The following is a 27693-nucleotide window of genomic DNA, read 5'->3' on the forward strand; positions in this document are numbered from 1 at the left end:
TTGATAAATAAAAAATAAAATAAAATTTAACGGAACATGGAAATCTCGCGGGGAGCAGTATATATATGGATCCTCAACATCGTCCGTGTCACCTGCTTCCGTTATTTCTTTTTATCATTAGTTCTTTAAACTGCACAACACAAAGCTTTCAACTTTCTCTGAATTCAAACACCCCTTTTCTGTTTTCTCTTCTCAGCACAAATTCTCTCTTTCTGCTTCGTTTTTGGGTGTCCTTTTATCATGGGTCGTCCACCCAGTAATGGAGGCCCCGCCTTTCGCTTCACTCAGCCTGAGGTATTCATCTGAATTTCAACTTCGCGTGATTTTTTCTCTTTTTCTCGTGTATTTATGTATTTGGTGATTGTTTTTTTGCTGAATTTTTAATCTGGCTCAAATGGGCTCCCCTTCTTAATTTCCTCATTTTGGTGCTCTCAATTTTGTCACTGGACTGATTTTGTGGCATTAATTTTTGCTGTGCGTATGTGTGTGTGATGTTTGGTTTCTGAATGGTGGATATTTCATTTCTGTTGGTTTGATAATCCAATACTGGATGTTGAAAATGCATGAATCAAGTTAGGGCTCTAACATTGGACAATGAATTAGGGTAAAGCATGGTTGCATCACTTTCTAAGTCCCCCTTGTATGGTATCCTCGTTATTTTGTGAAGCTGATGTGATGTGGAAACCTTACTTCCCTTAATTGGGTTTTGTTCCCGGTCTTAGGATTTGCGTGTGTGGGATTAGGCCATAAGTGTTGATTTGGTGCTACCAAAACATATTTGGTCTAGTGCCATGTTATATTTCTTGTTTTCTGAATGGTTGAATTGTATGATTAATATTGATCATAGGGAATCATTCATGTATTATACAATTTAAAGTCATCTGTGATTTGTCACACACTCACATGATACGAACCACTGACTAGTCCAATTATGTTGAGAATCATGCGAATTCAAATCACAAGTTGTAAGATTCTATCAACTGAGATTTTCCATAAAGCGTGCTGTCAAAAACTATTGTTTCTTTCTGTAGGTAACAGAAATGGAAGCTATTCTTCAAGAACACAACAATGCAATGCCAGCACGTGATGTTCTTACTGCTCTTGCGGAGAAGTTCAGGTGTGCCTCTGTGCCTAACTGCCTATGCTATTATTGAGTGCTGTAATGAGTATCAGACTACTAATAATATTTAGTTTTTGCTCCTGAAAAGTGTGATTAAAGTTGTGCTTTCTTTCTTTTAGTGAATCGCCAGATCGTAAAGGCAAGATTACGGTGCAGATGAAGCAAGTATGATATCACTACTATATTTTATTTCAAATTGGAATATTTCACACTCCATTTTCTTAGTTTTCCCCTTCATTATAGGTTTGGAATTGGTTTCAAAATAAGCGGTATGCAATAAGAGCAAAATCAAGTAAGACTCCGGGGAAGTTAAATATTACACCTTTAGCTCGGGATGATTCAACCCCAGTAAGGAGTATGCCTCAACAACCAACAGCTGCTCCAATTCCTGCTGCTTCTGCTTCAGGTAGAATGTTACTGCTTTTGAGTGCTTAATTACTTTATTTTGCTTGAATAAATGGCCACACCTATTTGTTAATCCTGCAGGCTTTATGTTGTGTTAATTTCTTTTTCAAAATTTGATCATGCTTTTACTCAGATCTTATACCATATCAGTGGCTTATCTTGGGTCTGTAATTTATTTGAGTTTATTATGCTGATTTTCCGAAGTTGTTTAGTTTATTGTATACTCAAATGGAGGGCTAGATGTATACATATTTTGCTGCATTATGTTTTCAGTTTGAACTTGCTGTTAGCATGTATTGTGGGAAAAAAAGTAATGAATTATATTTTGTGGAGGGATTTTTGTTACCATTAGGATATAAAAGAATGACAAATCTTGTTATGTATCTTGTTTTCCAAGTATTAGTGTCATTTGAACTGTTTTTAATCTTGTATAGCTTTTAAGGTGTAATAGATACTTTATGATGCCATAATCAGTGTGACTGTAAAAGAGACCAGAATCGAGGTAAATGGTGTAGCACATTTCTAGTCCAGCTTGTTTTGAAGAAATAATTGATTTTTTTTTTCTTTTCTTTTGACAGCTTCTTGAGAAAGCTTGTGAAAAGAAAACAAAGTTATTTCCCAAAAAAAGCTGCTCCCACACATGCTAGTAATCTATATTGCTAGAACAACCAATATCTAGGTATCAGGGTGATATGAGCAGAGATCAAAATGTGATACAAAAGTAGTGTGAGACAGTTCTCAACTGTCTGAATGATCTTTTTCATCTGAACTATTCATGATCAAAAACCAATATGAACTTTGTGTGGAATGTGTTTGACATTTCATTCAAAAGGAATTAAAAAGGAGAGGGGGCATTAATTGAGCAAAAAGTCATGACCAAAAACTCAGTGTCCCTCTTGAATACAAAAGGAAGTCTTTGATGGTATCCAAACAGAATATACAATACTTACATTTACCGTTTCTCACAGGTTCCATTGGTTCTGCCACTGGTAATATCAGCCCCTCTCCCCTTCATTTCATGATGCACCGGAAGTTGCCCCATCCATTGGAGTTCTTGTGGTGCAAGTTGAAAATTTCCAGAAGTCCCTTGATTCTTCTCAGTCAAGCTTCTTGCAGCTCCCCTGAGATTCTTGAATCTCCATCTCTGCCTCCAATTTTATTTTCTAATTCTCATACCTTTCTCCAAAGCCTTCATTAGATTCTCCATTCTTGGCTGAGCCATATATAACTCCTAGGATGTTGCGAGCTCATATACTAATTAATAGTACTAGAGCAGAATCGAGGTAAATGGTGTCATCTTTAATGTTGGAACAATCAATTAGATGAGAATCAGGGTGATGTTGTTGGAAAGCCGCCTTAATTGTAGCCACCCTAGCCTGCCTAAATCGTGGCCTCTTTGATCTACCTTTGTTGCAGCCTCTGACATCTTCATTGTGCTTTATAACTAACTAGAGCTGTTCAGTGACTAGCAAGATGGTTACTGCCGTTATCTTTAATTTTTTATGAATAAAGGTATATGAAATTGTGATTTTACTTAGGGTAATGAAAGGGAGTTAAGATAGTAAGTCATGCAATTGTAACATAGGTTGTAAGATCGTACAAAATTTATAAATTCTTACAGCTAGGCTTTCCCTTCCCTATACCCAGTGTGCCAGACACGAAAGAGAAGAGGAGAGCAGGACAGGTGCAAAAGAGAAGAGAATAACCAATCATCCTGAGTGAATGTAGCAAACAAGAGCATTGAAGAGGAGGAACAATGAAGGAGGTGAAGATTGATGGAGAAGAACTGAACATCATTCATCTCATTGGCAAGAATGGCTGAAAGTTGGGGCAAGATTTGACTGGTTTAGGGTTTTTAAATTGCAAACAATTTTGGGTTGCAATCAGGTTGTGGGTCATGGGTCTGAAAAGGGTTTTTCTTAGGTGCCGTGAGATGGCACAATCCCCCTGATATCTCAATCTTGCATAACAATCTCACTTGTTTTCACCCAATCCTGATTTTGAGCAAAATCAAGATTACAATACACACCCAGGATCATAGTTATTAGAATCGTATGCTTCATGATTTAAATCCCATGGTTTGATACATTTCAGCTACCTTCAGATTTGTGTCATAAGGTCAATTCCAAATGAATTTGAATCTTGCGATGCATGGGTTACTAGGGTTGACCTAGTGGTGGGTTTGAATAATTTACATGAGGTCATAGGTTCTAACATCAGTGCTGTCCAATTCAAACCATAATCACTCAAGATATCCTTATTTCTTCCATCTCCATCTCCTTGTCATTCATTAGCCATATTGGCACCAACCCAGGTTGGGTTTGACATCTTAAATCAAAGAGAACAAAAATTGAGAAAAAGCAGTGGCCAGTGAGTTGTGAGCAAACAAAGGTTATTGAACAAAATAGAGCCACTGGGCGTGGGTGCTGAGGCAGAGGAAAAATAAAAACAGAGTCAAAGAGTGGGGAGGGTTTAGGGCATTACCTTTGATGTGACGAAGAAGACCTCCGATCACGATGGCAAATAGATTTGAAATGGTGGAGAATGGTTGCAGGCTCAGCAATTCGTTGAGCAGTTTTGGAAGGGTCAGCGACCATGTCCGTTTGCAACTTTGCATGACTCGTCATCGTGCCTTGAATGGTCCGCAAAATGAGTAAATATTAGGTTTTGGGTAAGGTTTTAGGGGCTTATGATCTTAGAAGCCCAAACGAAAAAAAAAACCCTGTAAATGTTTGGCCCAATTCTAAAAGTTGGCTCAAAATAATTGAAGCCTCTGAAAATGCAAAGTGTGCTACCGATTATGCGATTGGCGTGGTGATTCCAGTTACTACTCTCTGATGATTCTGGGTGCGGACAAACTTGCATAAGGGATCAGGATCATAGAATCAGATGATTATACATGATTATACATGCTGGCACACAATTTTGTCCACCATGTTGCCGCCATTGTACACCAAAAAAAGAAAAGAATCTTACAATACAAAAATGAATCGGTACAATTTCGTATCATCGATATGAGTCACACGATCAACAATTTGTTTTCTTTTTTCCTTTTTCTTTGACCAATTCTACTGAAAAAAGTTGAAAAGTTGTATGAACTTAAATTGTTAAATGAAAAGGACTTGAAGGAACAATTTGGAACTTATCCTATTTGATCATTTAACTACTTTAATTATCACTCACTCATTATTCAATACAAGTACTCTGTTTGACCATTTCGATACCTTCCATTCTTCTAAAATAGAGGCTTCAGAAACTGAGATATAGCTTATAATTTTGTTTTATGAGAGTTGTGATTAAGTTGTTTTTATCTATTTATAGTATAAAATTTATACATTGAATTTCAACATATATAATATATTTGAAGTCATTTTTCGTTGTCTTTGAATCTTATGATTCAATACAAATTTATGATTGACATTTTAAAAATTAAGTTGTGGTTCATGATTTGAATCTCAATTTGGTAACCTGTCCCAGGGTTGGAATAATGTACAAACTTACAGTAAAGATCATGATTTTAACTTCCGTTCTTTACTCACCCTTGGTCTTCCTAATGTAGACTCTCCAGATCGGAGGTTTGCTAACAGGTTGGATCCTGATATAGATTGGGTACTATCTTTCATCATACTTAATAATATATAAAGTGTGCCAACACATGGTTTGAGATTCATCATCAGCTGTGACTAAGCTTAAAATGTAAAGCTCCTCCAAATTAATTGTATATATGTGAACACATTATGTTGCTGTAATTTTTTAGTTTACATGATATAATATTTCTTACAAAGATTTTAATATATAACAGCATTATTGAATTTACTGGTGATGATATTGGATGAAAGGTTTTCTGCTTCCTTAACTTAATGTTTTTGTGAGGGGTATTATGTGGCTTTAAACCTTTACTAATCAATAAGTAAACCTTAATTGAAAAAAAAGGTCCTACTACAGTTTGTGTCTTCATTATAGACTATGGTGTCTATGTTTTATGCTCTTGATATTTATTTTGTTTACTTACATTGCCTTCATTTTGTTCTACTCAGTTCCAACAGTAGTAAAAGCAGCTCCAGAAAGTTCAGTTATGGAATTTGAAGCTAAATCTGGAAGGGATGGAGCATGGTCAATATTTCCTCTTTAATAATCTTTAGGATCTTTTTGTTGTTGACTTTTCTTAATTATTTTACATTTGTGGACCTGACTTATGGTCTTCTTATTGTTAGGTATGATGTGGCTACCTTTCTATCTCACAGATATTTGGAGACCAGTGATCCGGTAATTTAAATCTAAGATTATTTCTGATTATAGGTTTTGTGAAGAAATTAATGAGGCATTTTGATATGGTTTTCAATTTCCCTTTCTCTTGAGAATATTTCATTGGCAATCCTATGATTTTACTGCTTTCTATTCCCGCATGCATGTCCATATGAATGCTAAGATTCGCTGCTAAAGTCATGTAGTAAAATGTTCTTAGTGGTTGAACCTTGAAGAACTTGTTAGAATATGACTCCCTCCATTATTTTTTGTTTGACGTTTAAGGTTTATGCACAAGAATTAATAAAATGATTAATATTTTAGTTTTTCAAAGTATTTATTACTTATTTTCTTGTTATACCCTTTAGGTGGTTGGAGAAGAAATAATTATATTGGAAATGAATAAACACATTGTTCAATAAACACACATTAATTACTAAGGGTAAAAATGAAAAAGAAAATTAATAAGTCATTGATTTTAGAAAAGTGACAATGAAAAAAGAACAAAAAAATAGTGTCGAAACGACTATGAGAAAAAAAACGGAGGGAGTAGTAGCTTTTAGTCTTGTTGTCAGTGGGCATTTGTTTGCACATGCATTAATAGTTCTTGATACGATTATTATAGATAATATCGTTTATTTCTAATCCCTAGAATTTGGGAGCTCGTAGAATGTTGTTTGGATTTAACTCAATTCTACAAAACTAACTTATAAGGTAAGATTTACCTCCATTTATATACTTTTTTTGGGCCTTATCTTTAGTCATGTGAAACTTGGGTTTGTTTCAATACACCTCCGTATACCCAGTATTATTGGACTTAGTATATGGATAATATTGTAATTGACCCCTTTAATAGATATAAGATAGGTTTTGATACTATGCAAAAATATGAAATATTGTTTATAATTAACTGTGTATGGATAAGCTTTGGTACCATCTTGAAATGTGGGTTTGAGCTTAAATCAACTTCTAAAAAACTGGCTTATAAGGTAAGGGTTCTCTCTCATTTATATATTATTTTTTTAGCCTCAACGGTGTTGGGTTTGGTGTGTGGATAATGTGGTAGTTGACCCTTTTAATAGATATATGATCGTCTTTGATACCAAGTAGAGAATATGAAATATTATTGATAATTAACTATGCATGGATAAGCTTTAATATCATCTTATTTGAGCCTAACTTAATCTTAAAAGCTGGTTTATAAAGTGAGTATTGCACTCCACTTATATATTCTATTTTGGCTTTTGGAGTTGGCTATACCCCAATAGGAGCTGTGACACCCTCTACCCCAACATACATATATAGTAATTATAAAAATAAATAAATAAATAAAGTTTTTCATTATTAAAAACCAAATTTCCAACCACGTAAGGATAAAGAGTTCACATTCATAAACTTAATCCAAATTAAAATTACAAAGAAATAAAACTGATTTTTCCAAAATAATTTAATAAAAACATCTTAAATTAATCCTATCTATGCTCCGATGTCACATGTCCTATCAAAGCAAAGCCCAACATAGAAGCCTAAGCTTGATCACCAACATCCTCAGCCTCACGCTGATGTATAACAGTCAAAGAAAAACAACACGAGAAAAGGGAGTGAGAAACATCTCACAACATCTCACTCTGACTCACAGTGTAGAAATATATGCCAGATAACCAAACACAAACAAAACAGGTATAACGTAGATAAATTAATAATAACATCACATCTCACTCATCCATTACATAAACCATCACTTTATCATATAACATTAAAAATGCATAAGTATGGACACGAACTACATATTATCATACATGTGGTGCCAGTAACATATCACATGGCATATTACCGCTAGCAATACACGAAGAGTAGTCTAGGAGTACATGTCGGGTCACACCCTCTGCGCACCTTCACTAGAAGGACATACTAACAGGGTCTCGTCGGGATAGCTAAGTCGTGCAAGATACATCCCATGCACACAATGGGCAAGACTGGGATTTCGAAACCGAGCTATCCTCAAGGACTAATCTTCAAAGCTTTTACACTAGGGGGCCTTCCCTGGCGGTGTATTTCATATCGTACCCTTAAAAACATTTATGCAAATGATGCATGTCAATCAAGACTCTATGCATTCTCATATAACATTGTCATGTCTTATTATCATATCACATCATGTCTCATTATCACTTTTCACATCATCTCATCATATTCACATTGTCTCTATAGAGCACTCAAAATCATATCAAAATTTGTCTATTTTCAAAAATAAACACATATTTATATATCTCATTCAACAAGGAATACATTAGAACAGAAGACATTCATATTTTGTCTGTTTCTCATAGGGTTCCCACAGGAACCCACAAAGAACTTTAATTCATACAATAAACATTTAAAACAATACAATTAACTCATACAATTACCTCTTCAAATCATCTCCTCTTATAATCACCAATGCATTCCCTTAGGGTTTCCCATAGGAGCCCATAGAAATCTCAGATCATACAATTAATTACATATAAGAAAACAATAAGCGAAACAGATATAATTGGGGAAAACCCCTCATACATGAGCATGCAAAAAATACAACAAACATAGGATTGGGGACCAATCCCACTACCCAACAGATATTCCCACACTCAAAGCGAGGTTTCTCACTCCTCCCTTACCTCGATAAGTAGGAGCTGAAACTAAAACCGCATCTTGTTGGTCTCCTCCTCTGGGTTCCCTTGGTCTTCAGAGAGTGTAGAAGAAAAGAGGTCAGAAGTGAAAAATGTGTTTTTGGAGTGTTAGAACGTTCTATTTATAGGCATCAGATGTGGCCAGAACGACCCGTTTCAAATCCGGAATGGCCCGTTCTGGACTCATGTGCCATACGTAAATTTCACATCCAGAAAGGCTTGTTCCAAAATTAGAACGGTCCATTCTGAAATTACATATTACCTAAAACAGTCATGTTTGGAACGGCCCATTCCCAAAGTGGAACGGCCCGTTCTGGAATCGCGTATTACTCATAAAATCATGTGTTGGAACGGCCCGTTCCAATTTATGGTTTAAAGGTCATTTTAGTAGTTTGGAACGGCCCGTTCCAGTTTGGGAATCGCCCATTCTGGGCTACTAAAAAAATAAAAATATTATCAAAATTAATTTTCATAAATATTTATTATTAAAATACTCATAAATATTAAAAACCTTTAAAACATTCTATAAAATCCATTAAAATATGTATAAGAAAATAACCTCCATAAATATAAAAATAAACAATAATTAACTATTATACTAGTAGAAAATTCGGGATGTTACAGGAGTCATGTTTTATTAGGGATTATATTTGTAAACTATAATCAAATCTGAATTCTAATCTTGAATGTAAATTCAGAAGGGCCAAGAGGAATTCTCTCAAGTAATTACAAGAATTCTAGAGAGTTCAAATTGGTGTGCAGAACCTACTCTCTGGTCATGAGTCATTTTTGCTACCACTGTGAACAAACCCACTAAAGTCCCCACTGCCATTAACAATTCTGGCAAAGTCCTAATAACTGAACTCTGGCAATATGTCAATTCAAAATGGACCTGACTAACTTATACCTGAAAGAGCCTCCATCTTCCATCTGATGCACCTCCACTTACTGCCACAATGTGCTGCACTTCTCAGCATGTACAGCTCACTTTCCACCCTACATGTGTATTTTCCAGGCACTTGTTTCCCTGCTTTTTGGTCTGGTTCCTCTGCCTTCCTGTTATTCATTATATACCTTGTAAACACACTCACTCTCCTATGAATCTTAATGTTAAGCTTTTAATAGATCTTGGGGGGCTTCACTCAGACTATTGAATAGTAGGAAACTGTTTATCTCACCATGACCAGGCCAGACATTTCCCTTTTTGCAAGTGCTGTGTGTCAATTTCTTAACACTCAATGAGATAGCTGTTAAGATGCAGTAATTCAGAATTTGAGAGATATCAAGAGTTCTGTAGGATAGGGATTCATTTATGAAAACAAAGGGCATGCAGACATTGTTGGTTATGCAGATGCAGACTGGGCACATTCCATTAGTGATAGAAAATATACTACGTCTTGTGTCCTTTTTGTTTCTTAGTTTCCTGGTCACTCATTAATGGTGCTGTAACTATCTCGAGTTTGTCCTCATCTTTTGTGGGAAACATAAATAGAATTTCTTGTTTGCTTCATCTTATTTTGTTGAGGCTTTTCCTTTATATATCATGTGATAGTAATGTCTTTCTCCGTGTTTCAGGAAGTGCTGGTAAGATTTGCTGGTTTTGGACCTGAGGAAGATGAGTGGATTAACATTCGAAAACATGTCAGGCCACGCTCTTTGCCATGTGAATCATCTGAATGTGTTGTAGTCATCCCTGGTGATCTCATACTTTGTTTTCAGGTAGGAATAGTTGTAGCCAGGTTTCATAAAAAAGTTAATTTTAATCATGGACATTTATTTTTCTCTAATCATATTTTGCTTTTTGGAACATATATTTTTCCTTATCATTTATTTACTCTTCATTTTCTGCAATACAGGAAGGTAAGGAGCAAGCTCTTTACTTTGATGCCCATGTCCTTGATGCTCAAAGACGCAGGCATGATGTACGAGGCTGTCGTTGTAGATTTTTGGTTCGCTACGATCATGATCAGTCAGAGGTATTAATTTTTCAGTAAGATTTCTTCTTGTGGGATTTTATTTTCTATGATATTACTCCTCACTTTTTATTTTTGGTTTACATAAGATTTTAGTCCCTATTGTTTTCATTTTTCACTGAGTTTTTGATTCCTATAGTTTTTAATTTTGGATATCAGTCAGAGTTATTAATTTTCAATAAGATTTCGTCTCTTGGATTTTTTATTTATGATCTAGTTCTGTCACACTTTTGGGCTTTACGTAAGATTTTAGTCTATATAGTTTTCAGTTTTTACTCATTCGAGTTTTGGTTCCTGTAGTTTTTATCTTCGGGTATCAGTCCATAAACTTCAACTTATTTGGCCTTTTGTCCAGGTTTAGTATCGGACGTCAGTCCCTATAATTTTCATTCGTGTGGGTTTTAGTCCATAGTTTCTACCCATTGAGATAATGATCCTTATTTTTCATGAAGATTGCTTCCTATAGTTTTTAGTTTTTACTTATTAAGGTATTGGTTCCTCAGGGATCAAAACCCACACAATTGAAAATGTAGGGACCAATATCCAAAACATACTAGAGACAAAAACCTAAGTGAAAGGAAATTGTAGGGAATCAATCATATGGAGCCAAGGTAGCAATTTGTTTAATTATGATGATGAATCACAGTTTTGGTTCTGAGGGGCAACATGTCATACTCCATAAGCTCCTTATGCAACTATTTTCCACACCATTTCTGTAGATGTTACAAATCTTGCTGTAATGTCTTATCTATAAATACTTATTGCTTTAAAAGGTTTCCAAATTATATATAACAATATCCTTTTCTTTTCTGAAAATAATGATTCCCCAATAAATCTATTTTACGATGGATTTTCATTCCGATGGCTATCACTCCTTATGAGAGGATCAATGAATGCAGAATGGCTGAAAAAAGGTAAACTGAAAATCATGTGACTGCATGTTCAGTCCTATTGCTTCATAATGGTGCCATTCAAAAATAGGCAGAATAGTGCATTTTACAAAGCTTTACAAATTTGTTTTAAATTCTATAACAACATTCACTGTTTAAGGTCACTCATTTGATGCATTTTGTTGATTCATCCATCTTGTGTTCTTGCCAGGAAATTGTGCCACTTAGGAAGATTTGTCGCAGGCCCGAAACCGACTACCGGTTACAGCAACTTCATGCTCTGAATGAGGCAGCACATGTGGATCAGCAAAAGACTGGCATGGATCCTACAGCAAATGTTAATGCCATGAGGGTTACTACTGAAACAGTGCCAAAGCAGCTGATTGCAGCAAACATTCATATGGAGACCCCAGTTTTGCAAACAAATGTTCCTGAAAGTATGGATGTGGATCCAAAGAAAGCTGAAGCAATTACTGATGTTCAAGCAGGAAATTCCATCATCACCCCAGGCAGTACCCCATTTACTAACATCATCACTACAAGCAGTGTTCCTGAAGTTTCAAGTCAGACTCAGAACATGGTTGAATGAAAATAGCTGTTTCATTTTTCCAAACTTGATGAGACTTGAGTACAATTTTTTTTTTTAGAACTATTTAGCTTATATTCTGCAGACAATGATTACAAGTGACTTTCTCTTGCTGTTTTATTTGAACCATAGAAATTAAAAAGAAAAATGAGGTTATACAGTTATGGAGCATATAGCAGGGTACTTTTTTTTATTTTATTTTGAGGATTTTTTTTCTTCTTAATTGCACTTCTGATCTCATAATTTGGTTTGCAAGTGATTTTGGTTCTGAGGTTTATTTTGTTAGGTAGTTTTATTTTTAAAATTAAATGAATTTATGGTTTGTTTGATTTTCTTCTTCCTTTGTGTTTTAAAAACTGTTTTCTAAAATTATTTCACACTACTTATGAATCAATTTTTCTTTAGTTTTGAAACTTGTTTTCAAAACAAGTGTTTTAAAAAACCAAAAGATAGAAATAGTTGCGAGCTGTTTTCCCATTTTCTTCTTTTGTTTTCAAGTGTTTTTGTTCAAGTGTATCTGTAGCAGATAAACTTATAGAAAACACAAATTTATTTAGGAAACAAATATTTTTAAATGAACTTAGCAGACAAACTTAAGAAAACAAAAAATTGTTCTAAAAACAATAAACAAGCAAGGCCTTAGTCTTTTCATCAAATTTCTTCTGCTTAAAATCCATAAATTCTCATTTTCTATTTAAAAATATGTGGGATTTATGATAAATTTAAGATATAAAATAATTTTAGAAGTTCGAAATTAGTGAAAATTCTCCTTCCCATCCAGAGAGATAGCAAACAAGAATTCCTCACCACATACCTATAAAAACAAGATTTTCACCAAGATAAAAACTTCACAAAACTAATTTTCATTGCATCTAGGCATTTTTTTCTTAAATATTTTTTTAATCCTTAAATTTGGGGCAAGTTTATTTTGCCTTCTCAAATTTAAAATTAATCTTTTTAATTTTAATAATTTAAAAAAGATACTGAAATTTAGTTCCTCTATCCAAATATTGTTAGGAAACTTCTCACTTAAAATCATCTATTATGGAATTTTTCACACAAATCTCATCTACTAGAGTTTTTGATAATGAAAACAGTTTCTTTCTTCGTGTTTTTTTCCTTTCTTTCTAGAACAGGGTTGCTTATTCCAGGAGGATTTTCATATAACCCTAAACTTAGTATGGTCACCATTGCCATTTCACCGGGTTGTCTTATTTGGGATATATCTTCATAGCTCCCATTGGATGAGAGTAATTCCCTGCTTGTGACAGTGAAGTGCTCCTCCACATAGACTATATGAAACTTTCAATTCTCAATTTTATGTATTTTTCTCCACCTTAGACTAAAAAAATGAATATTGATTTTGTATCTGTTAAAATTTTCGCGTAATAAAAGTTCAGTGTTATATAAGAGAGAACGAGAACTATATCATATACACATCATTCTCACACAACCCAACCATGCAAGCAGCTGCTTAATGTTCTTGATGAAAATGCAAGAGGACTGATTACAAGTATAAGCAATAAGCAACATGCTTTGTATTTTTGTCTTTGAATAAGTGGTAATACACTGGTTTTTGGTGAAGACAGGTTTGTGTGAATACATAGAGTATAACTCCTGAATCATATATTATCTTCAGCACAAGGCTTCTATTATAGTGAATTATTTGAACCTTGATCTTCCTTTGTGTTGCTCAGTTTATTATTTGTGAGATTCTGAACTTGCTGCTTAATGATTTTGCTTTCAGATTCCTTTCCAGTTGAGCCTCCCACAATGGTGTCCATGGCAAGCTGGCCAGAATAAAGAAATAAACCAACAGAGTTGATGCCATAGACAAATGTAGCAAGGTAGCACAAGCCATTTATTATTGTCCTGTGAGAAATTATCATATGATTGTTAGAAGCCTAATAAATGAAACTATAAGGCCTTCAAAAAAGAGACAAGTTATGGAAGCTACCTTATAGTGATTGTTATCTGACGAACCTGAAAAGCAAACCATTTTCATTGTCAGACTATAAGGTGGGTTTAATGGTCATGCAGGGATGGTGTAAATCAATTTTATATTATCATCTAATCATAAATTACTTTAGATAATAAATTTGTTAGCTTTTATAATAACTAGAGAATTTTTTATACACAAGAAAGTTTATAAATCCTGAAAATCATAATCTTTGTTAATGATTAAAATTTGTTTGATTACTAATAAGTATTATTGGAATGTTTACATTAAATGCGAAAATAAATGCGAAAATAAAGATAACATGACATTACATTTTAGCTTAGTAAAATTTTCTATTTAACTGGAGAATGTTAGATTTTCATGTCACCCATAAGATCAATTTCATAAAATAAAATTAAAAAATAAAAATAAAAATAAATAAATAAAAAGAGAGAGAGAGTAAAAACCAACTCTGAGGAACACTAGTTCATGTGAATGTTATTTTTCAATTAGTAAACCAAATATAGGAATGACTTCCCCAAATTCCTAAAAAAGTAAAAAGAATCCTTCTACCAAACAAATATTAATTTTTGATTGATTGATAGAGTTTCTCAGAGTGCATAAACATTAAACCTTATAAAAATTCTTGAATGTCACATGACTATTTAAAAGAAATATGACATATATTTTGATCTTAACCTTTTATATTAAGATTCAGTTTAATATATATATCTTCCTCTTACTCTGGTACTAAAATAACTTTCCCTTTACAAATCTCTTAAGATAGATTAGTGTACAGCAAAATTGAATAGTTAAGGACAGAAATTTGAGGGAAAAGGAAGTGATACTGACTGAGAAATTATCTGAAAGTGTTTGGCGTCCGAGAGAAGACTCAATAGATGTGGTGAACCTGTAGAGGAAAACAGCAATAACACCTGCTATAACTGCCCCTAACAATGCTTGGTCAGGTGAAGGTGGATTCTTGGCTTTGATGGAACTTGACCTCATAGCATTCAAGCTATCCAGTGACTTGTTCACTCCTGAAGACCTAAATTTCTAGAACCACCAAACCATTTCATTGAACAATATAGATTGAATCAAAGTTAACACATCATTTTAAGTGATATCACTTTGCAAATTAACGTGTACAAAGTCATATCACTATGCATATCAACAAAACCATAAGAAATTTAAAAATTACTTGATTATTTTAACACAAAGTCATGCTCCGGAACATTCATCTCTCTTGAGTCCACCTTATTCAAAATTTCGAGACAATTTCGAGATCTTATACTTAATTCTGGTGAATGCATTTATTATCTATTAACAATACAATTAAACTCTGGTGGAACTTTTGAAAAAGGTGTAAAGTTCATTTGATATGCTAAAAATATAGACCAACATATAGTTTTTTTAGGTTTGATTTTAAAAAAAAAAAAAAATCACGACACATGATAAGTTAGATAAAGAAAGAAAAAAAAAAAGTTTTATTTACTACCTTTTCTTTACATCGATTCTTATTAAAAGGATTAGGCAACACCTTTGATTTAGGACTTATAATTTAAATCACTTAATTAAAAAGATATCACTACTAGAATTTCTCTTAATACATGCGACTTTTCATGCGAATTTTTATGAATTTTTCATAAAAATTCGCAGAAAATATTGTTCCTACAAATTTTTCTGCAAAATGTTATCTGCAGGCCTTTGTGAATAATATGTTTTTGCGAATTTTAAAATTCGCAAGAAATTTTCCTGCGAAATTTTTTGTAAAAAAATTCGCAGGAAAGTTTCCTGCAAAACAAAAATCGCAGAAAATTCTGCAATAATATTTTTTACGAAAAAATTAAAGAAATTACTATAAATTCTATCAATAATTCTTCAATTTTTAAATGTTCACAATGAATTCATTCAAAACATTTGTTTCTACGCCTCCAACATGTGATACATAATCTTTTAAATTCTAAGATTGTAGATTATAAGCCTAACACTCAACCATACAAATCAACTTGTAAGGTAAGTGTTGCCCTAACTTATATACTCTTTAATTGTTTTATTTTCAATCGATGAGGGACTTGAAGTTTTTTTAAAATATTAAACTTATAAGTTTAAATATTTTTTTGATTTTTCTTGCAGATTAAAATTGGTAGGAAAATCCGCAAGAAAAGTTACTTGCAAAATTTTTCTACCATTTAGTAAACATTACTTGCGAATTTATGTTTGCAAGAAACAAAATAAAATTCTTACAATATTTTTTGTAAATTTTTATCATGAAAAAAAGTTTCTATGATCATTAAAATTGTAGCAAAATTTGCAAAAATTTCTTGTAGATTATTTATCATAAAAAAAATTTGTAGGAAATATCTGTAAATTATTTTTCGCAAATAAATTCATAAAAAAAAATTGTGAAATTATTATTGCAAGAAAATTCGCAAAATATTTCTACAAATATTTTTTTTTAGGAAAATTCATAGAAAAATGAAATATTTTTAATAGTGAATTTTTAAAATAATGTTTACATTTATGACATTATTAATTAACTAACTTAATGCACTACTTTTAGTAGTCTTGAATCTCTCGAGTAATTAGTTATTTGGTTTTTTGCGTCTTTATATTTAGACATTTTCTAATTATTGTCTCTTGAATTAATTATTTTTTTCTAAAATATCTCTAATTAATTAACAATATTTTTAGGTGAAAAAATAATAAATGCTTAAAATTAATGAGAGAAACTTTTTCTCTCTAATTAGGATTTGAGAAGTGAGTAGATTTAATTTTTAATATTATTTAATTAAATGATAAACAAATAAATAGAAAAAGAAATGATTAGTTTATAAAATGTTAACGGTACTTTTGATAAACCATTGAAATTAATATATATATATATATATATATATATATATTAGTATTTTGGTTTGCGTGATACACAAGCTAAATATTAATTATATATAACTAAATTTATAATAAATTATATATAAATAAATACTATGATCAAATATATAAATTATATCTAAAATTTATATAAATAAATATCTTTAAACAAATAAGTTATATTTTTCATTTTTTTATGGTAATATGTAAATTATGTTTTAAATTTATGATAAACAATTTATATTATAACATAATATTATTTTATTTATTAATAATTTATTTTTAAAATATTAAAATTTAATTTATAATTAATTATAACTATAATAAATATAAACTGAATTAAATATAAAAAAAAATTTAAAAATTATAAAAATTCTCTAATAAAAAATTGTTAAAAAAGATATTTATAAATGATAAAAATTCGCGTTTAATATATATAAAGAGATATATAAAATTCTTGTTAACCAAACAATCTTTGGTAAACTCCATGCATACACACTACATGTGTGTGTTAACAACAAAAGTTAAAAAATGACCGAACATGATAACACAAAATATAGTAAGCTTAATAAATTCCACGAAGAAGAAGAAGAAGATGGTGTATATATACCAATTGTTTGGCACGTTTGACCCGTCGGCGTATGGAGCGAAAGAGGAAGAGAGCAATGGCTCCTGAGAGAAGGAGGGTGGAAGCAAGCTGAAGGGTAGAAGATGAAGGCTCATCTGTGAAAACTGAAGGAGTGGAAAAAGGGAGTTCAATGGGTCCTCCTCCCAGTAATTCTTGTGTTGTTGTGAGTTGTGCAAGCCATGCATCATAAGGAATGGCTGAAACTGTTGTTGTTGTTGTTGTTGTTGTTGTGATGGGTCTATGGAGAAAAATAAGAGATGGTGAAGGGTGGTGGTGGTGATGATGGGTGAGTGAGAGAGGAACAGGGAGGGTTGAGAAGAGAAGGTGCTGATGAGACTGCAACATAGTAGAAGAGAAGAAGAAATAGAGAGAGAGAGAATGAAGGAAATTTGGTAATGAATGGATATTCCAAACATGGATTTGGTTCTTATGTTAGTCAAGTTTTATGCTGCACCGACACCACATCTACAAAATTATGGTAATTCTATCGGGAATACTTACAAATGAATATGTTTTTATAATATATAGATTTAAGATTTTTTTAAATTTTTTTTTTATAAAAATAGAAATGAAAAAGGGAAAATTTAAAACTTTTTATAAAAAAAATATCAATAAAAAAAAAAGACAATTCGAGGATTTTTTTTAAAATAGAAAAATTGCTATAAACTTAGAAATAAAGAAGGAAGAATTTGAGTTTTTTTTTTTAAAGAAAAAAATATCCGTGTTCTTGTCGTATTTAAATACATGTTTCAAGTTTGTATGAAAATATCTTCTAAGACTTTGGAATTAGGATTTTGGTGGAGGAATTAATGGAAAGGCACATCACATCAAAATGAGCATAATATCTCCGATATTTAGGGAACAAGGTTTTATTTCCTCCTAAAAGATCGTAGTCCATCAATACATTATAAAACCTTTTTTTGTGTTTTCTACAAAAAAAAAAAAATTTAAACATGTCAAACTTTCAATTAGAAAAGCTAAAGTACGTGTATAATAATATAATCCTATATTATTGCAACCCCTTGAAATTGAATGCAAGAAGCAAGAAACAAGTGAAGCCTCCCAAAATGGCCACAACCACAACTACAAACACCTCTAACCTTGTTCACATAGCCATGTTCCCATGGTTTGCCACAGGTCACATGACCCCATTCCTCCACCTTTCTAATGAATTAGCCAAAAGGGTCACAAAATCACCTTCTTACTACCCCAAAAAGCCCTACTCCATCTCCAACACCTCAACCAGTACCCTCACCTCATCACATTCCACACTCTCACCATTCCTCACGTTCAAGGTCTCCCTTATGGCTCCGAAACTGCCTCGGAGATACCAATTTCTTTAAACCATTTACTAATCATAGCCATGGACAAAACCCGTGACCAAGTGGACCAAACACTTAGTGCAATGAAACCTGATTTTGTGTTGTATGATAGTGCTTATTGGATACCCCAAATAGCAAAAAGAATTGGCATCAAAGCGATTTGTTACAATGTTGTATGTGCAGCTAGCATAGCTATTGTGATTGTGCCTGCAAGGAATGTTCCCAAGGATAGGTCAATTACTGAGGAAGAGCTAAGTCATCCACCACAAGGGTACCCTTCGTCCAAAGTAGTGCTTAAAGGATCCGAAGCAAGGTCATTGTTATTTACTTCACTACCCTTTGGTGAAGGCATGACATTTTATGATCGCATTACAAGTGCCTTGAGAGAAAGTGATGCTATAGCAATCAGAACTACTAGTGAAATTGAGGGTAACTTTTGTGACTACATTGGAGCACAATATGGGAAAAAAGTGTTTTTGACTGGGCCAGTGTTGCCAACTGAAGCTGAGGGGAAGTTGGAAGAAAATTGGGCTAATTGGCTTGATGGGTTTCCACATGGGTCTGTTATGTTTTGTGCATTTGGGTCTCAAATCAATTTAGAAAAGGAGCAATTTCAAGAGATTTTGCTAGGGTTTGAGCTTTCAGGGTACCCCTTTTTGATTGCTCTCAAGGCTCCTAAAGGGTGTGAGAGTGTGGAAGAGGCGATACCTGAGGGGTTTGAAGAGAGAGTGAAGGGTAGAGGAGTAATTTCAAGGGGTTGGGTTCAGCAATTGTTGATCTTGAAGCACTCTTCTGTGGGGTGCTTTGTGAACCATTGTGGGTTTGGGTCTATGTGGGAGTCTGTGATGAGTGACAAACAAATTGTGCTAGTTCCACACCTTGGGGACCAAATCTTGAACACCAAGTTGTTGGTTGAGGAACTTGAAATGGCAATTGAGGTGCAAAGAGGGGAAAATGGGTGGGTTTCCAAAGAGGAATTGAGCAAAGTCATCAAGTTGGTGATGGATGAAGATAGTGAGGTTGGTGCTAAGGTGAAGAGGAATCACATCAAGTGGAAGGAAAGTAGGGGTAGTCCAAAGCTAATGAATAGTTACATTGATAGGTTTGTCCAAAATCTTCAAGATTTTTGTGTGTCCAAGTGATGGAGTTGACCCTACGTCCAGCTAATGAAAATGAAAATGTTTTGAAAATAGCTAGAGAAAATATCTAAAGTGTGATGTGCCTTATGACTTGTGTGTGTGTGTGTTTTCTTTTTGTCTGTAAAGATGTTATTTTGTAATTCATTTGGTACTTTTTAGAAAGAAAAAAAAGTATTGTAGGATTGAATAAATTTGTAACTATATTCAGAAGTGTGTTCTTTTATTTACTTTATTATTTTTAATCATAATATATGTTGGCGTGAAATTTCAACCGATTTTGTTGATTATCAATAAATTTTTTTTATGGAAACAATTTTACTAATTTTATGAGAAGATTAAAAAAGAATAGCTACTTTTCAAAAAATAATATTTCCTCCATTTCGTTTTGTTTGATGTTTTAATAATTCTTATTTATTTTAATTTGATTATTATTTAATTATTGATAAGAATTTAAAAGGTTATATTAAAAAGTTACATGGTTTATTTTATAAAATTAGACGTATTATATTTTTTAAGTTTCATTCCAAAATCTTAAATATTAAAAAAAAAATAGAACGGAGAAAATATTAAATATAAATGTGCGTTATTATTTTTATAACTTTTGGATCTATAACTTTTTTCATAAATATAATGCTTTCTTGATTAATAAACTTGTGTTTATAATGTTATTTATGTTAATAATTTTTTAATTTTGTATCAAGTTATGATTTCTTCTATGTGAGATTATAAAATTTTATATTTAAACCAGATGATTAATGAAAATTTATAATTATTTTTTATCATGATATTAACAGGAATATCTATTAATTTCGTCGAAAACTAATCTCCCTTAAGATCTTGATTACATTTTCAATAATATTTTTTTTATTAAATTACTCAAATTTGAGACCTTAAGATTTAGAAACCAACCATAATAAAACTTACAAATTTAATATATATATATATATATATATATATATATATATATATATATATATATATATATGTGGCACACTAAAAAAAAAACACATTTAACGGGGGTTGTCTAGTGGGTTTAGGTAAACCCTTGAAAACACAAACAACTACTTGGAGTTTTGAAGATTCTTGTTAAAATTAAAAATTAAAAAAAAAAAATCATAGATAAATCATTATATTAATATTATTTTAAATTTTATTACCTTTAAATTTATAATTTTTATTTTTTTTCCCTCTCAATTATACTTTAGCTTTCCCTCCTACGAATACATCAAAATTGCTAAAATTATTTTACCTTCTTTCCCTCTTATAAACCCATCGAAATTAATCCTGCCTTGTGTATGCAACCGTGTTAAATCTTGGGGCCAGCTATCCCACCCTTTGAGGTGCCTCCAACGTAGCGAGGAGATTAGTCACTGCTGTCGGCGGTGGATACTCCAGGGACGAACCAAAAAAAAAAAAACCCATCGAAATTAGATTTTCCTTCTTCCAAGCTCTCTATCTGTGCCTTCTGTAACACACCTAAGTAGATACTCCACCAGCGTGTCACCTTTCTTCTTAGGGTTTTTATTGTGCTTTGAGGGAGTTTGTTTATTGTCACCTTTCTTCTGTAACCCATCAATGCTTGTTTATACTTACTACAAGGGCCCATTTGGAAGCAAACCTAAGGATTGTGCACTTTCTCTAAACTTAGTGTGCATCACACTGCACAATTTCTCAATCCATCTAAGATATTTTTCTCCACTTTCTTCCTTTTTTTGCCTCCAACACTGCACAAAGATTCATTGTGAGTTTATAAAAAAATTGGGGCATGCATGGGGAATGGGTCACTTAGGATGAATTGAAGAAATGATCACCATGGGATGCAATGCCTCAAAAGAGAAGCTTGTTTTGCAAGAAGGATAGTTGGAAAACTGCATGGGGAGGGAGAATCAAATGGAAGTTTGTTAAAAGGGGCATGGGGCTGGATGGAGACGCATGCATATTTTAAGAGAAAATTGGGAAGGTCTGGTAGTGGGTGTTTCATATATAGTGTCTGTCATTGATATTCTATTCCAATTTTATTTTCATTTACTAATAGGGTCAGTGATCAAGATTCCTTAAATCAAACCCTAGGAAGTCAAGAACACTGTAGACGTGTTCGAGGGTTAGAATTAGGATCTTGCTCATCTCGTGTCTTTGAACATACCTAGTGTTTGTATAGTGGGATATCCACATCCTCCCCTTCTTATAGAATTACAAAATGAGCTTTGTAGATTACTGCATTTACCTTTAGAATTTTAATGTTAGGTTTTAGCTCCTCTAGTTTGTTGTTTTATCTTCTTTAGATTCTAAAAAAAATATAACATTGGATGCTAACTATTTGAATAATAAGAATTTTTTTCACTGTGGATCTAATTTGAAGTCAATTTCAATAGAGTTTGTAGAATTTTATGCATCCTTTGGTGATCCTTGGACTTTATGAAACTATTTCTATAATTTAGATCTTATTGTGTATTAATTTGATTTTTGAAGAAAACTATTAAATTGCTTTATTGAAACAAGTTTGAAACAATGATCAATTGGTATATAAAATATATTTTGACGTGTGTATTTATTGTTTTCTTGTGTATATTCCTTTGGGACATGTTACTTATGTCTGTTGTGATGTATTGATTTGTCCCTGTTTTAGTTGCTAATAAAAAGTATAGTATTCGATGCCTGATTTATGTGAAGGTCTGTGTTTGTTGTTTTATGACTAGATTTTAGTGGATGCTTATTATATTTGTGCATTCATACTTGTTTGTATCATTTATGCCGACATGTATGCATGGACATATTTGAACCTGATGAAATTTGTGATTCTGAGGTCTCGTGCAAGATTTAGGATATCAAAAAATTTAGCTATGTTGCAGCAGATGTTTAACCATATATTAAGCAAGATCCTAAACATGGTCTTGATAGTAAAAGATACCAGTGTCGAATTGGAAAGCCATGTTTAATTTTAATATCTTTATTTTTATTTACCTAATTTATAAACTAAGGTCCTATGCCTTTAAATTTTCGTTAACGCAATATTTAATACCAATTGTTTTTGTAATGCCAATATTGCGTTAATGAAAATTTAAAGTCGTAGGTAAAATACTTACATTACGAAAACAATTGGTATTAAATATGACATTAGCAGGAGTTTCAAGTCGTGAGTAAAATATAAGGATTTTATAAATCACAGATAATGATTATAGTGTTAATGGAGTTTTAAAGTTACGGTAAAATACAAGGGTGATATAAACCAAGGGTGTTACTTACGATGTTTACGGAAGTTATATAAATAGCAAGTAAACATTAGGGTTAGCCTAATAGTTAGGTAGGAAGGGGTTAAAGTAATTAAAAACATGAAAATCTAAGTTCAATCTTGTTGTGCGATCATTTTTGTAATTTTTCTAATCCTTACTAAGAAAAATATATAAATAGCAGGTAGAGACTAAGGCCTTAACAAGATTTCAAAACTACAGGTGCGCTTTTCGAGGGTTGCAATGGACAATGTGTACCTTAGATCCAAGTAAGGTCTAGAACAGTTATAAAATCAAATAATTCAAAAATTACTGCATATATATTAACATCTTGTGTTACCTGATGATATATATGAACCTACTGAAATTGCTCAAGATATCCTTTTTCTAAAATCTGTTTCTTAGTTCATCTCTAATCCGATTGGATTCAAAGAATTAATAGACCTGTACCACCCAAATTGGGAATGTGTTAGGGTTATGAAATTATAATCTATAATTTGATCATCGAGATAATTCCATAATTAGAAGTATTAAATAAAGTTACATAGTCCAATGAGAAATACACTATCCAATACGGTTCTTGAAAAGAAAGTTGACATCTCGAGGGGTCCTTGGATTCCTCCTTGCAGTAATCTGGATGTGTGCACCATCAAGAAGCATGTGCTGCAATACTCTAGCTATGTTCTTAGCGTCATCAATGCCAAGATGATGACTTCCCACCAATGGTATTTGCAGTTCCTTCATCATTGTAACCATTCCTGTGGCCTGATACCCGTTATGAAGCAAAACATATAAGATCACAAATTAGGATCCATAAATTAAAGGAGGATACTCACAGTAAGATCAAGGGGCATTGTTACGTTGTTAGAAGACAATTTGGCAGAGCATGTTAAAGAACTCACCCTCCTATTATAAAAGTTCAGATAGACATCTTTGAGATTAATCCACTCCATAAAATATGGAGGAAGCTTTATCTTTGACACTTCACATTGCTGAGGGACCTTTGTTTTCAAATCCCAATTTCCACTGCAAAAGCAAAAGATTTTGATGTAAGAGAACAAATTCTGTTATTCTAGTTCTAGATATACAGAGCAGGAAACTAATGTACCACTAGAAATAAAGGAAATACGTATAAAAGGTAAACCATAAGTAATGATATTTACCATGTTACAAATGCTGCTCGATTAAGTTCCTCGCCCATCCACAATTGATGTCGCATCAACCAAGTTCCAAATTGTTGAATAACTTCCGTAAATGGTATGGCTGTGTCATGCCAAACTCTTGAAAAAAAAAAACAATTAATAAGTAGCATGGTTATATTGGGTGGCACTTTAGGTGACAGAAGCAGGTACCAATCCCTTGGTAACTGCTACAATAAAATGATTCCAGTGCACCAGCTATTTATATCATTAGTCTAACTCATTATTCATCAGTTATCAGACATATCAAGTCATAGTAGACACTATCTCTACAAATGTGTACTAGAGGCAACCTTAAAAAAATACAAATATTACTATTAAATCACTACATGAAGAAAGGGAATTCGAGGAGAGGAGTTTTTAATTGCTGGTTAGATTGCTTCTGATGCTAAAAATGGAAATGAAAACAGAAAAGATTGTATATGGATCACAAGTATAAAACGAACTAGATTAATAAGCAAATTAAGTTGCATACCTGTGAACTCCAAATTTTCCATACTTCCCTTGAATGTATTCGTTTATTTTTCGTTCACTCATTTTTGAGGGCTTCACAAACCTGTTAAACAGGAAAAGGATTGCCAAAGTAAAATTGTAAGATAAGCAAAAACTGATGATCTTCATAAGTAAATTATATTTTATAAAGAAAATAACCTAAGAAATCAAAAAATATTAATCTCAAATAAGTTGCATGACAAGGGTCCAAAACTCAAGAATCTACTATTCCATTCTATTATAAAAAATAAAAATCTAACATCCATATTGTAGTAAAGCCACCTTAATTGCATTCATCTCGAACCAACCTTAGTTGTGACCCCTTTGTGGGCTGCCTTAATTGCAGCCTCAAGGGTACTGACTTAGTTCCAGTTAAATATAACCTATAAAACTTGAGTAGACTTTACCTTACAAACCAGTTTTATACAATTAATTTGGCCCTGAACCCAAATTCTAAGATAGTATTAGAGTTTATCCTAGATCATTTGTTGGGCCATCTACATTTGTCACGCTCCAAGCTGGTAGCCCCGGGCATGATGGAGAGTATTGAAATGTCGCCTTAATTGCTGTCACCCTAGCCCACCTTAGTTATAAATTGTTCGTGGGATGACTTAATTGCAAACTCAAGCACGTTATCCTAGAAACATTCTTTCCATTTAAAACTTTATTTCTAGAACTATAGAAAAAAAAAAAAAAAAAGTAAAACAGTATCATCAAAAGAAAAACAGGAATATCACAGGCAATCAGTGAACACTGCACCTGTTAGATATGCTATAAAGTGGCAGATCAAAACCTGTGGAAAATGTCTTCAACTTGCAATGTTTTTGCACTAATCATTAGAACTGGAAACTCAAGAATCTCAACCCTACCCTCTAAATCAAGCACAAGGAAAAAGTCCAGATCCTGAGGGTGTATTTTGTTCAACTCAGCAATGTTCACATGAAGCTCATTGGAGCAATCATGATTAAACGTCTCCAGGTGGATAGGATCATCCATCTGCAAATTTGGAAAGCAGAAACAACAAAATACAAATATTACATTCACAAACAAAATTATCAATATACAACAAAGACACCATTTTCCAGTTGGTAAATAGCTAATCATATTTTCCTGACACACAAGCCAATCAATTACCTGACATCTAATAATATTCTTGCATACTAAATAAAAATCAAGGGCTAGGTTCCCTGAGTCAGTAAATCATCTATCCTGGTGCCATGTCATCGTTATAGAACTCATTAGAGGAAACATGACAACCTAATGAAGCTAATTCCATTCCTAGAATACCATCTTCCAAAACTACAAGTAAACAACTTAACTAGTTATATTCCCACAAAGCTGGGCTCACATGCCAAATCTATTCAATCATACTAAGTATCATACATGGAACTGAACAATTGACAAAAATCAATGACATGAAAAAACACTTCTCAATAAACCCACTGACGGTAAGGACACAGTCATATGCGTGCTCAGAATCAAGTGATTCCCCTCTAATACTCACAAGAACAATCCTTTGACCTCCTAATTTATCCTCTAGATCCCTGAATACAGAAAGCATTGAATACTTTTGTATATTCCTACTATATTAACTAGATCCATTTCGCAATTAATACTTCTACTAAGCATTAGGACATTTGACATTAGTGCATATCAAATGAGAAGGGTTTTATTACGATAGAATGAATATTAGTCATATGAGCCTAAGATTATATTATAGTGATGTGACTTTTTTAAGTTATCGTGGATTATCAAATAACTTTTAGTCATAACCATCCATTCAGGTGCATTGTATCATTCATATTTATTCCTCTAAAACCACTAGGTCTGCCTAGTGCTGAGAGTTAGAATAATATAAACAAAGTCTTATATTTGAATGCTGTTATTGTAATTCCAGCTTATAAAAACAAATTTACACCTCGTCCTGTTAAAAAAACGCTCCTCTCACTCGATACATCAACTTGAATACATGTATATACAAAGGTGGTGATCAACCATGCAATAGAGTCATGTTTTTCTTTACCATTGAAACAATTGATCGAACAGGTGGCATGCAAAACAACGGGGACACATAATTGTGCAAAACTTAAAATTTGGACAGAACAAAGATTACCCAGAAACAAAAATGAAGTGAAAGTTGATGGGTGATGAAAAAGTTGCAACCTTGGTGCACTTTCCCTGGGAGTGGTACAAGCACGTGGGTTTCCAGCGAGAGTGAGGCTCGAGTGACGAAGTGGAAAGGGACGCAGAGAGTGAGAAAGAGTGTGTTGTATGAAGAGAGAGGTGGTTGGGGTGGTGCAGGGTAAGAGGTGAGAGGGAGAGAAACATTGGATTACAATGTGACAAAATCTTCGCCAAACATGCTCTAGGAAGCGCCATTACACTCTTCAGTCACTGGATTTGGATAGTTCGTGGTGGTTTGAAGCTGTACATATATCGATATTTCAAGTATAACAATCGTGCAATTTTAGTCTTCAAAGTTTTAATTAAGATTGAGTAATTTTAGTCTTTAAAAAATTATAATTGTATAATTTTAGTCTCTTAATTTTTAATTAAATAATTTTAATCTTTTAAATATTATAATTATACGATTTTAATATTTCTTATTAAAAATTTAATAATTTTAATATATATATATATAAATAATATTTTAAAATTATACAATTGTTTGTTTATTTAAGTTAACGTATATTATAATTTTTGTTAATTTATCAAATGATATATATTTATTATTACTAAATAAATAAAATTTATATATCATTAATATTTTAATATTATTAATAAATTAATATCAATAATATTTTTAGTATATTTATAGATAAATTAATAATTTAATAAATATAGCTTAGTATATATTAATATAATTTTACAAAAATATAAATATATAAAATAAGATATATATTTCTAATTAATATACTTATATTTTTGTAAAAGTATATTAATATATAATAATTTATATTTATCAAATTATTAGTTTATCTATAAATGTAC

General features: G+C 32.5%; 4 protein-coding genes across 5 annotated transcripts; 2 read left to right on the forward strand and 2 right to left on the reverse strand.

The window, feature by feature from the left end:
* The first annotated feature begins 73 nt into the window (after window positions 1-73).
* On the forward strand, window positions 74-12056 carry LOC109788744 (protein SAWADEE HOMEODOMAIN HOMOLOG 2). The gene is made up of 9 exons (XM_020347559.3): window positions 74-294; window positions 1032-1117; window positions 1240-1285; window positions 1364-1526; window positions 5563-5638; window positions 5740-5791; window positions 10012-10155; window positions 10293-10412; window positions 11511-12056. The coding sequence occupies exons 1-9, from the start codon at window positions 241-243 to the stop codon at window positions 11886-11888; spliced, it is 1119 nt and encodes a 372-aa protein (XP_020203148.1). The 5' UTR covers window positions 74-240; the 3' UTR covers window positions 11889-12056.
* A 1343-nt stretch (window positions 12057-13399) lies between these two features.
* Window positions 13400-17742, reverse strand: LOC109788738 (uncharacterized). The gene is made up of 4 exons (XM_020347552.3): window positions 17306-17742; window positions 14677-14880; window positions 13843-13868; window positions 13400-13757 (listed from the first exon to the last, which is right to left on the reverse strand). The coding sequence occupies exons 1-4, from the start codon at window positions 17666-17668 to the stop codon at window positions 13538-13540; spliced, it is 813 nt and encodes a 270-aa protein (XP_020203141.2). The 5' UTR covers window positions 17669-17742; the 3' UTR covers window positions 13400-13537.
* A 456-nt stretch (window positions 17743-18198) lies between these two features.
* UF3GT (UDP-glucose:flavonoid 3-o-glucosyltransferase) lies at window positions 18199-19999 on the forward strand. Its single transcript, XM_020347555.3, is given in 2 exon segments — window positions 18199-18499; window positions 18502-19999. Coding segments are annotated over 2 exon segments (1509 nt in total). The 5' UTR covers window positions 18199-18276; the 3' UTR covers window positions 19788-19999.
* An 889-nt stretch (window positions 20000-20888) lies between these two features.
* On the reverse strand, window positions 20889-27135 carry LOC109788743 (Polynucleotidyl transferase, ribonuclease H-like superfamily protein). 2 transcript variants are annotated; one of them, XR_003803018.2, is made up of 8 exons: window positions 26866-27135; window positions 25496-25698; window positions 24686-24766; window positions 24175-24291; window positions 23914-24037; window positions 23575-23776; window positions 23352-23455; window positions 20889-21508 (listed from the first exon to the last, which is right to left on the reverse strand). XR_003803018.2 is itself a non-coding variant. In XM_029269311.2 (6 exons), exons 1-6 carry the CDS (start codon window positions 27079-27081, stop codon window positions 23576-23578), a joined length of 942 nt encoding a protein of 313 aa, XP_029125144.2. In that variant the 5' UTR covers window positions 27082-27135; the 3' UTR covers window positions 23470-23575. The 2 variants fall into 2 exon arrangements, 1 of the variants encoding a protein (XP_029125144.2); XM_029269311.2 differs by lacking the exons at window positions 20889-21508; window positions 23352-23455 and having other exon boundaries at window positions 23470-23776.
* Window positions 27136-27693: the final 558 nt, after the last annotated feature.

Source organism: Cajanus cajan, chromosome 8 (genome assembly GCF_000230855.2).
Source record: "Cajanus cajan strain Asha chromosome 8, NIPB_CcT2T_4, whole genome shotgun sequence".
Lineage (NCBI taxonomy): Eukaryota > Viridiplantae > Streptophyta > Magnoliopsida > Fabales > Fabaceae > Cajanus > Cajanus cajan.